This window comes from Paramisgurnus dabryanus, chromosome 16, assembly GCF_030506205.2.
Source record: "Paramisgurnus dabryanus chromosome 16, PD_genome_1.1, whole genome shotgun sequence".
Lineage (NCBI taxonomy): Eukaryota > Metazoa > Chordata > Actinopteri > Cypriniformes > Cobitidae > Paramisgurnus > Paramisgurnus dabryanus.
This window is the reverse complement of record NC_133352.1, coordinates 30,306,725-30,319,064: the sequence shown is the minus strand read 5'-3', so window position 1 is coordinate 30,319,064 and position 12,340 is coordinate 30,306,725. Positions and strand designations below refer to the sequence as shown.

General features: G+C 39.0%; 1 protein-coding gene across 2 annotated transcripts in view; it reads left to right on the top strand.

The window, feature by feature from the left end:
- The first annotated feature begins 482 nt into the window (after positions 1–482).
- Positions 483–12,340, top strand: part of LOC135760849 (protocadherin alpha-C2-like) — a 115,439-nt gene continuing 103,581 nt past the window's right edge. For both annotated transcript variants that reach the window (XM_065274947.1, XM_065274920.1), the window contains exon 1: positions 483–2,973. In XM_065274947.1, the coding sequence (XP_065131019.1) occupies positions 619–2,973 (2,355 nt within the window). In that variant the 5' untranslated portion in view covers positions 483–618. The remainder of the gene's footprint in view (positions 2,974–12,340) is intronic.

Below are 12,340 nucleotides of genomic sequence, written 5' to 3'. Positions count from 1 at the left end.
AAACTCTGGCCATTCCTTCCTTTAATGTCATAAGTTGTTCACTTGCAGGGACTTAGGAGTCCACCAGTTCCCATGTACTGTATGCTGGAGACTTTATGCTGCCTTTCCTTCACTATATACAGTATCTAGTCCCTCTCATATGTTGTGTACTGTGCGTTTTTAACAACTTTTAGTTTGTAGAAATAACACGTTTTTCAAAGCTTGAACTAAGTTTTGATAACAAATTATGCCTAAGCTTTTAAAGTAAAAGGTTTTAAAATCTTCAGAAACATTTATATTTAATCAAGTTTGCCCAAAGTGCTCACTTAAAGGCTATGGTTCTGTCTTACAACTTTTATAATACTATCACGTTTTTATCAACCCGTTTGCAGTAATCTCTAAACTCGCATGGTGTCAGTGCGCACCAAAATTTGAGCCTGACGCGGCATCGTCTTGTAGCAGTTTGCGCATTTAATGTTATGTTCGTCGTAGACATTACATCTCATCCGCCAAGAGCTACCTGACTCTGATCGTATAAGGAAGAATTTTAGGCTGTTTTTACTGATATGGCTCCAAATCTAATGCGAGTGGGAAATATTTTGTAAACTACTAACCCCGGTGCATTTTTTTCTCTTCAAAATGGAACAAAGAGCGCGTTCTCATTGGCGTCTTGGCCTTGTGTATATGACAATGGGAATATTATTTTGGAGAGGGATCTGCGCGCAAATACGATATTCTTTTTCTGAGGAGCAAAACGATGGAGCTGTGGTCGGCAACCTCGCGAAGGATTTAGGTCTAGACCTTAGATCGCTAAAGGAAAGAGGATTTAGGATCGTTACAACCTCTGGCGATTCGCTGTTCACGGTAAATCAAAACGATGGGATGTTGTATGTAAATGGCAAAATAGACAGAGAGGTGGTGTGCGAGAGAGCCAGTGCTTGTATTATTAATTTAAAACTTGCCATGGAAAACCCGTTGGAGATTCATTACGCGACCGTTGAAATTGTGGACGTGAACGATCATGCCCCAACATTCTCGGAAAAGGAAAAGCGATTGGAAATATCTGAATCTGCCTTACCTGGAGCTCGCTATCAGTTACAGGCAGCGCGCGATCCTGATGGCGGCACGAACTCTGTTCAGCAATACAAACTCAGTCCTAATGATCATTTCCGGATTGAGATCAAAGATCGCGGAGAGGATCGAAAAATGCCGTTTCTCGTGCTTCAAAAGCCACTGGACAGAGAGAGTATCAACAGACACAAACTGCTGCTTACCGCGCTCGACGGAGGACGACCACCGAAGACCGGGACTATGGAGATAATAGTGGACGTTTTAGATGTTAACGACAACATGCCAATATTCACACAAGATGTTTACTCTGTAACGCTAAGAGAAAATGTGCCTCTGGGCACAATTGTTGTACAGGTTAACGCGACTGACATGGATGACGGTACAAACGGTGAAATCTTTTATACCTTTGGAAATGAAATAGACAGTAGGCTTTTAAAACTTTTTGATTTAAATTCCAATACTGGAGAAATGACTGTGATAGGTCCTATAAATTATGAGGAGATGAATAGTTATGAAATAGACATACAGGCATCAGACAAAGGAATTGTTCCTCTCACATCAGATAAGAGTATAACAATAAAGATCCTTGATGTAAATGACAATGCACCTGAGATTGAAGTGACATCATTTTCCAGTGCAGTGCCTGAAGACTCTAAAGTAGGAACCACGGTGGCTTTGATCAGTGTTAGTGATTTAGACTCTGGTGTAAACGGTAAAGTGTTGTGCTTCATAACTGAAGACTTCCCTTTCAGGCTAACACCATCATCCCAAGATAACATTTACTCACTGGTTACAGCCTCCACTCTTGACAGAGAATCTGTACCACGTTATGACATCACATTAATAGCCAAAGATGCTGGGCAGCCACCTCTGTCTTCTGTTAAAACTATAACTGTGCAGGTGTCAGATGTGAATGACAACAGTCCAGTGTTTAGCTCTTCCCCTTATGCGTTTTATGTGATGGAAAATAATGTCCCAGGCAAATCTTTATTTTCTGTGTCTGCTGCTGACCGTGATTTAGATGGAAATGCCGTCATTAACTATAACATTTGGAGAGACTCTGGAAATGAAAACAAGTATACATCTTTTATTAATATTAACTTAGAAAATGGAGAGATTTATGCACTGAAGAGTTTTGACTTTGAAACTGTAAAGACATTTCAGTTCCAGGTGCTCGCTACTGATTCTGGATCTCCATCTCTGAGCAGTAATGTGACAGTGAAAGTGTTTATTCTGGATCAGAACGACAACGTTCCAGTGATCTTATATCCAGTGAGTGCCAACGGTTCTGCTGAGGGTGTGGAGGAGATTCCCCGCAATGTGAACGCAGGTCATTTGGTGACTAAAGTCAGAGCCTATGATGCAGATATAGGATACAACGGCTGGTTGTTATTTTCACTGCAGGAAGTTAGTGATCACAGTCTGTTTGGTCTGGACCGCTATACAGGACAGATAAGAACCCTTCGCTCATTCACAGAAACAGACGAGGCCCAGCATAAACTGGTCATACTGGTGAAAGACAATGGGAACGTTTCTCTCTCAGCAACAGCGACTGTGATTGTGAAAGTTGTGGAGCCCAAAGAGGCTTTTGCAGCTTCTGATGTTACAAACGCAGTGAAAGATGAGGAGGAAAACAACGTGACGTTTTATTTGATCATCACATTGGGCTCTGTGTCAGTGCTTTTTATCATCAGTATCATCGTGTTGATTGTAATGCAGTGCTCGAAATCTTCAGACTATTCGTCCAAGTATTTACAAGATGTGAATTACGATGGGACTCTGTGTCACAGCATTCAGTACAGATCTGGAGACAAACGGTACATGCTAGTTGGACCCAGAATGAGTGTCGGTTCTACTCTAGCACCTGGCAGTAATAGGAATACTCTAGTGATACCAGATCGCAGGAGGAGAGATTCTGGAGAGGTAAATTGAACATTAAGTATCATAGATGATGTCTCTGGTGATGTTTTTGACTCTCATTTTACATATGATTATTTGAAATATGATTATGAGACATGCGATTATGTGTGGTTTTATGTAGCAGTGATAATCATACAAATCCAATAGCTAACACTTAGAAGCGGTTTCCTGAACATGGCTTAAGTCTAACCCCTGACTAAAATGCATGTTTGAGCTTAGCTATACGCTTACACTGACATATCTTAACCCTTTAACTGCCTGGGTTTCATATTCATAGTTGTGAATGATCAGAAATGTATATTTCTCAGCAAATAGTACATTCTGACTACTGATGATCTGAAAACATTAGCTTAGCTTTTCTACTTAAAGTGACAAATCAACAGCACATTTTTGAAAATTATTAAAACATACTAAAGTTTTTTCATTGCACCAAGTAACATAATTTTGTAAAGTTAGGGCTCTTACAGTGTAATATGTCAAACAATATGCTTTCCTTGCAAAAAAACAATTCACATTGCAGGAGTGATTTCTTTGTGTCTGACATCCATCTAAGAAAAAATGTTGTGACAAGTGCCGTTTATTGACACTCTGATATCAAGTGGATTTTTTGGCATAACACACCTCAAGCAAATGGTACAGATAGCTCAATCAGCTGAGGTACTTGATTTGGTCGAGAGCAAGTTAAAGAGTTAAAATATATCAGTGCTATTGATATTGATATGCACATCAGTAATGTTTTCTATGTAAAAACACCTTAAGGGGCGGTTTCCCGGACAGGGATTAGACTAGTCCTATACTTAAACACTTTTAAGAGCTCTCCAAACGGAAAACAACTTGCACTTACATATCTTAAAATACATCAGTGCCCTTTGTTTTACCTCAAAATGCACACAGGTAATGTTTATAGTAAGGCATGTTTGTTAAAACTAGTTATATTTCCTAATTCAACTAAGGCCTAGTCCTGGATTAAGCTAATCCTGGTCCGCGAAACCGCCCCTAAATGTCCTAATATAACTATGGCCTTGTCGTGGATGAAAAACCCAGTTTGGGAAACCGTCCCTTAGTTGAGTACTGACACACTTGAGCTGTTCTGCTTGGTTTTACATTGTTGATGTTGATGGATTGGATTTAGGTTTGGTTTGATTAAACCAAATAGATTCAGATGAGAAGTCGATGATGTAATTTAGTCAGCAGATGGTGTCAACAGATTCATCCCCTGTAAAGAGGACATAGAAAGTCATGTGTGTGTGTGTTTAGGCAGTCTCAGTTGTGTGATCTCTCTACATTTGCAGTGTGGTGTGTTTATGGTTTGTATGATTTGAAGAGTATGTTTCATAGCTTCGATAGAGAGAGAGTGTGCATGTGTGTGTGTGTGTGTGTGTGTGTGTATGCCCATGCGTGTGCGACTGTGTTTGTGCATATTGTGTATTTTAGTATATATGGGTTTTAAGGACACAACTGTGCATAATGATGTAAACACCTCAGGCTGTTACTCTGTGTTTATTATTTCAGTCCATCAGTCCAACATTGACCTACAGAAGTTGCCTTTATTCTACATTAAAGGCGGGTTGCATGATTTTTGAAAAACACTTTGGAAAAGGGAGTCGGGCTGAGTACCTGTACACACTTGTAGCCAATCAGCAGTAAGGGCCATGTCTACTAACTGACATCGTTGCCTGGGTTGCGTGTGTGTGGGGCGGGTCTATCAAAAGAAGGTCCAGATTCGATTGGGGTAGGGGCGTGTTTGTTTAGGTGATTTCAAATGTCAACATTATCTTTCAGAGATCATGCACCCCATCTTTAATGAACATAAAACAGCCCTAGTTCTCCTTTTCTCCTGTCTTGTTGTTTTTATAGTTTAAGATTTTCTCACCCTTTTCTCTTCCAGTAATAGTGTACAAAAACTCTTAATCAACCTCCCCAACACACATATAAATCTTTACACAAGCTATACCATGATGTGTCTGTGCCTAAATGTAGAGTATATCATGTGTTGATAAAGAAAGAGGTGGGATGAGTCAGGATTTGAATTGCTGAGGATACTAAATTCTTGCTGTGCTGTTTGTCCTGTGCTGCAGGTCCATTCATTAGGAATTGCAGAGATCAGCAGAATGATAGGTCTGGTGACTCTGGACACACACAGTCCAGTAAAGCTATGGTACCGCACAGCATCTCATTTGTATGCTGCACTGTACTCCTCCTGTAAATTCTTGGGTACAAAATGTGCAGCTTTTCTCACAGTGTAAATCTATTCTGTTTTCTGTATGTTTCAAACACGCTTCAGTAAATATTAAAATAGTTGCTAAGGACAACGTTTCAATCTATTTTAATTTTTAGAACCATTGAATAATTTTTTTACATTGATTAAAATTTTTGAATACAGTAAATTTTGTCAACATTCAGATATTTTGGTCTTGCTGCCCACCCCTGTTGCTATGGTAACAGCAGGCATGAAATACCTTTTCTTTGTTTCCTGGATTGCAGCTGCTTTGGTAACTGAATGTTGTGTGCAGGAATTAAAGTAGGATTTATTTTTACAATACGGTTTGAGGGATCTGTTGTTTGAATTGATTGTTTATTTGTTTGTTTTAGCTATATATTACATTTGTTGCTGCTGTCATGTGAACCCCTCATCTCTGTGCCAGGATCAGTTGAGCCTTTTGCTAAAAATGCACCGATACCGATACTGGTATCGGGTATCGGCCTCGATACCACATTTTCTAAAGTACTCGTACTCGTTAAAAGTCCCCCGATACCTGGAATCGATGCCACGGTTTGAGAAATGTCTATGTTTGAGCGGTGTGTAAGGGGTTAATGCCTCTTGTGTTGTCCAAAGAGGCAGAGTTTACAGCAAACTGGAAAACTAGTCCTTTGTTTTTTTGTTAAATTATATGACTAAAGCTGTAACCTGTAAATTAAAAATTTTTTTTTATTAAGTACTCCGTATCGGTATCGGCAAGTACTGAAATGCAAGTACTCGTACTCGTATTCCAGAAAAGTGGTATCGGTGCATCCCTACCTTTTGCACATAAGAAGTCATTTACATGTTTGTTTAGCTTTAAGCTGGTCTGCACTCAGGAGGTAGCGCAGATGGGTCACTGGGTCTAGAGGTCTCATGGGTCCACATAGATCCGAAAACACGTGCTCCGACCCGAGACCCAAGCAGGTTTGTGTTTAAAAGTTTCACATGTGTAAAAGTTTCAGAATTAATATTAGTGGCCTCAGGTCTCCGGTAATTTAAAATGAATGTGTTTTTGCCAAACGGACCCGAAGAGACCAGCACTATCTAACAGACAAAAACTGCCACTGGGTTGAGTCTTTCTTTTTTTTTAAATGATTTATGCATGTCGGGTTTGTGTAAAAAGTGATTCAGGTCATTTTGGGTCCGACACTAGAATGATACCAGTCCATAGATGTGTATTGTGCAACAGAGGCATGAGGAAAATGTGTTGGCTTTAGGCGCTGGCGCATTGAGACTGTGAATTTGTACTTTTAACAGTTTCTCGGGCGGTGAAATCAGTTGGCATGTAGTACAGACAAGCTGTTAGATGACTACAACCAATGTTTATAATACCTGAAGAGTCCTGCCTGGTAGCATTCTCTTTCACTTTAATTTCAGCACTAATCTGCCAAACTTTGATCCCCATGACTGGCGCATGCTTCATGCCAGAAAACACAAAAGGAGTCAACACCAGCATAAAAGTGTGTTAGTCTGTATGATCTTATGTGAGAGTGAGTGGTTGTGTTGTGTTTAAATCGGTTCAGTACTTTAGTGGGTCACATCAGTCTTGCTTAAATTGCTTGGGGGTATAAGTAGCTCTCTCCTCTACAGAATATCTTAGTCTGGATTTCATGAAACAAATTAGAAGACCCATGGCAGCATCTAAAGGTGCCTTTTTAATTAAACATGAGTAGAAATAAATTAGAGACCTAAAACTTTGATCTGTTTCTTTGACTTCAGTGACTCCTCCAGAATTGTGTGTGAGCTGGTTAATCTGTGGTATATGTAGCAGCAGCCATTTTCTCAGTCTTTATAGAAGACACGCTTCTCTGATTCACTGTATCACGTGATCTGTGTGCATGTGAGCATGTATGTGCATCCTATACTGTATCATAATCAAATGGGACTATAAGATAAAATAAAATTAAGTAAAACAAGATGAGAGGCAAGAGAGGGAGGGCTTGTTTTATCTAGCATTTTTATCATAGGCTATATATTTTGTTCCTATGATAAAATCATTGTGACATCAAATATTAAATTTGGTGGTTTAATTCGTGAAAGCTTAGATAAATATGTGTGTTTGTGGGGGAAAAGTGTACGTTTCTATTGAGCTTCATTATAAAGGGTTTCTATTAGTACAAAAATGGTGTATATTGGTAAAAAGGATATCTACAATAGAAGCAGGATACACAGGACTTTAATGAAACTGCTTTAACTGCTATGGCATTTAGTCAGAAATTCTTTGCATAGAAATTTGAATCATACACATCACTTTATTATTTAATAATGTCTCCCCTACCATAGTTGCAGTTTCCCGGACAGGGCTTATTCTAGTCCCAGACTTAAATGCTTTGAGCTGCCTTTATTTAAAAACATCTTGCACTAAACATATATCAGTGCCATTGTTTTGTCCCACGATGCACACCAGTATTGTTTTTTTGTAAGGTATGTTAAACTACTTAAATGTCCCAATATAACTAAAGTTCAATTTATTGTCGTGTGTAAGGTCTACGACGTAGGTTATCCGTAGCCTCTTCGTAGCCTGACTACACCTCGCCAAAATTTTAACAACTCATCAGTTGTATGTGGACTGCAAGCTGTGATTTGTCCACTAGAACCCCTCCCATCAGGTAAAAACAATATTTCCGTTTGTGATGGAGAAAGTTGAGGATATTCACAGCACCCAATTCCTTATTTTATATTCACTAAAAACTGTCTTTATATTAATGCCAGACCTCAACTTTGGCTATGTTTACATGTATTTCATGGAAAATTCCTCACTTGCTGCCAGGATCATATTATAACCCTGTCTCACTCCATAACTCTGTATGAGATAATCTGTGTGCTTGTTACCGATTTTGTTATTAGTGTAGATTGATTTAATAATGTCACAATTTTTTTTTTGCTGATTCCACTTTGGATCAACTTAAGTAAAAGCCCCTTGTGCCAGATTGAATCAAAAGCTGTGGTTGAAAACCAATTTGGCATTTACACAGAACATTTCTATCAGATAATGTAGGAGTCTGCTATTTGCAGAAAGTTTACCTAGGTTGCTGTTTACACATTTCACGGTTGTTACTGGGATCAAATTTGTGTCCTCCTTTATTAATTGGTGTATTGAGAGCTCAGATCCAGATGTTGGGAAATACACCTGTACTATGAGTTGTGTTTAAGGGCCCTATTTTAACGATCTAAGCGCATTGTCTTATGCGCACGGTGCACGGTCTAAATGGGTGTGTCTGATGCCACTTTTGCTAATTTAACGACGGGGAAAATGGTTTGTGCGCCGAGCACACGGTCGAAAAGGGTTGGTCATTTTCCTAATGAGTAATGGGTGTGTTTTGGGCGTAACGTGCAATAAACCAATGAGAGTCTTATCTCTCATCCCTTTTAAAAGCCAGTTGCGCTGGCGCTATGCCTAATCCCTATTTAGATGACGGACTTTGTAAACTAAGCAGAGGAAGAAGACCCTCAGTTTAAGAATAATGTTAAAAAAATGTGTTGTTTTCATTTATATTGAAATTTAATTTTTTTGGATTAAATCCTTTAAAAGCCTTTTTCTTTCAGTCATAGAAGCACAAATAGCAGGCTTTTAATTGCCGTAAATGTTTTGATATCCTGCATAATCATTGTAATGTCATACATTTGCAAATATGCAAGAAAAGGTTTGTACTCTTTGTACATACAAGAGATAAAGAATTTACAAACTGGGGAGAGCCGAAGCGTTTCAGCACTAGAACAGCGCCATTGGATTTTCACAAAGCATTACTTAAAAGGTTTCTCATCTCACCATATCCACATGTACAGTCAGTGTCATCATATACAAGTAATCCGTAAGGTAGTGTCGTGGAATTTTAGCCGCATCAAATAATTTAATTTTCTTAACAGAGTTTTCTTTGTCCGAATTTACTATATTCTGCAGAATAGGCTCCCACTACCTGGTGTCAGAAGTTAAAATGAGAGAGCCCCGTTTACAAGATTGAACACATATTTATAGTGTTAACACATTTATTTACTTACCAGGCTGCAGGTGAAGCAGCTCTTTGCGCCTTCTAACGTCTCATAATTAGTCCTCATTTATGTCCAAGAGAATCAGTAATAATCTTTTACATTTGAATGCTTTAATATTTCATATTTAAAATCTTTTTTGTGCTGCGCCTTCATGTACCTGATAAGCAAACCCGCGTTGTCATCCCGTTAATAGGTGCATAATTTACTGCACTCTTTAAATAACAAAAAAACATATTGTGCCATTGACTTTAGACTTTAGACCAGGTTTTGTTGGTCAATGGCGTAGGCTGTTTTAGTTGCCCCAAATAGCAAAGCGCCAACATTGCGCCTGAACACACCTCGTTTTACGACCAGAACGCCCATGGGCGCAAAAGTGGGCGTAAATGCATTTGCTATTTAAACAACGTGGCGCTAAACGTGAAAATGATAATTGCGCAGGGTTGAAACTAGCAAAAGACACTTGCGTCGCGCATTGCGCCACATTGCGCCGGGTGTATGATAGAGCCCTAAGAGTTTAAGGATGGCTAGAATTTGTGGGTGGTCTGTATCCCATGCTTTTTGGGGTTTAAGTGTTCATATTTTATTGCATATTTTTCTCTCTCGGTTTCTCTCTGTCTCTGTTTCTCTCCCTGGCTTCATTTTTCTCTGTATGGTTTTCTCTCCGTTATTGAAACAAGCACGCAAAGCGCATTTTGCCTTCAAGATGTAGGGCAGCATGATGTGAATAATTTAGTCTTTTCAGTGGCTGGCTAAATATGTCTGAATCTCTCTCTCACTCTCAATTCTGAGATCAGACGATAGTGGGCGTGCTCAGGGTGGTGTGGCCGTCTCTCTCTCTCTCTCCTACACAATTGCTTCATTTTCTCTTGACCTTTGTTTTTTATAAAGATGCTTTGTATGGCATTACTACATAATTTCTGAATTAATTCCAAATGTATTGTTAGTTGAAGTGATTTTCTATTAGATAAAAGTTGGCTGTTTTTGTGTTGCTTCCTGTCATTATGGCACATTTTGCTGGTAGTGTTACTAATTTTAAGAATGATGGTGGTTGGCGTGCAGGTGCAGAGAATTAACAATTTTTTGTGTCTGCTGATCTCCAGACGTGTGTGTGTGTGGTTTGTTCATTAGATCTGAAAGTGTTCTCTTGCAGCTGCTACCCCTGAAAGAGTTGTGTGTGTTTGTCCATGTGTGTGTGTCTTTGTGTGACTTTGTGTGTCAGCTGTGTTTAGATCAGGTTTTGAATCACAGTGTTACATCTCTTTTCATCTTCTAGCTCTTTTTGTGCTGTTACTTTAGTTTTATCTTCTCTAAATCTAGCGTTATAATCTCTGGCGTTCTATTACTCAGTATTTTGTTCTAGATGTAATATTATCAGCTTTACACCCCTTATCTGTAGATTGAAAAAAATGTAATGAAGGTTTTGCTGCAAATTTCTCTCTTTCTGTCTGTCTGTCTCTCTGTCTGTCTTTGGCTTTACAGTAATTGTAAAAGTCAGTGGGAGTATTAAGGGAGTGTCTTGCGTGTATTTTGTGAATGTGAGTGTCTCTTTTATCATAAACAGTTTTGACACGTGTGCAGCAGGCACTTATTTTAACAAAACACGTGATGCACATGGTTTACATGATGCAACAAACACTTATTTTGAAAACACAAGCAACACACATGACACTACAAACATATTTTGATTTTGCACCCCTCAGATGAGCAGTCACGAGCCGCCCCTGGTAAAAGTAATGAAGTTGAAAATCCTGTAATGGCTATACTAATAATGTGGTAATAAATTGTTATGTGTGATGATGTAGAGTTGTCAGTGCCTCCAGTTTCATCAGTCAGATTGATCAGTGACCTTTATTAAAGCTAAGCAGTGTGTACAGTATTCATCTGAGGATGAGTGGTCTGTGGTTTCAGTAGGACAATTCAATCCTTTAACTCTTTCTGTCTCAGAGTTTTATGTGCAGCCAGTGGATACCTATAGCAGTGGTTCTCAAACTGGGGTCCGGGGCCCCCAGGGGGGCCGCGAGGTGGTGCCAGGGGGCCCCAGCTTTATGACATTTTATAAAATACATTCATTTATCATGAATTCTGTGTATTTAAACCTAAAAAAATAAGGCTACTATCCAACAGCACTACTTTGTATAACTTAATATGTTTTGTTTAATAAAAATGTTACATTTTAGAACAGTTTTTGTCATAAATTTTCTTTGGGGGGGCTGCAAAGGAATGCACCGTACACAAGGGGGGCCGCACGTGGAAAAAGTTTGAGAACCACTGACCTATAGAACCACTAGAAATATAAAAAATGTGTTTTTTTATTAAAGATGAATGTCCATTCAAAGCATACTTGAAGTAACACACTGCTGGCTTTAAAATGTAAATATCGAGCGTGTATGTGAACTTCACCTGATGTAGAGTTGGTATTGATCGCTCTGCTTACAAGCCAATTGTGTATCGTTTATGCAGGTTGTTACTTGTAAACTGAAACCGGTGGGCAAACATAAACGAAGTGTTAACTTATTATCAGCAGTACAATTTAAATAGTGTCTTTGCTTATATTTTACGTTATAGCACAAAAAAGATGTGTATTTGGAGTGAAACCACTATGGCCCGGTCAGTGCCGGCGCCAGCCGAGCGCTGATGAGGGGGCGTCTAAAATACCAGAGGGGGCGATCACATGAATGCATATAATTCCCCCAGCTAGAAAATACATAGGTTTGGTACATTAAGTTTTAAAGTGTTATAAACAAACATCTCTGTAATACAACCACAAAAACTACAGCTATAGCAACGTACAGAGCTCTGAACAATACAACAACAACCAATAAACGCATACCTAACGTTACATATTAGCACAACACTACTCATTTGAAGTTCAGACCCAGAGGTAGAAATACATTTTACGTAATGGTGGGGGGCAGTGTTGGCAAATAGAGTTGATGGTTTTCAGCCCAAAAACGGTCCAAACGCAACATTTTATCAACATTTTGGTTCAATTTGATCATATAATGTAGTTATTTTAACTGCCACAAGTAATGCACCATAAGCTAGCGATTAAGCAGCTAGAGAACTACAATAGCAAAATGACAATAACTCGTTTACATATACAGCTATGCTGTAGGATAGGCTAATTCAAATTCGTCA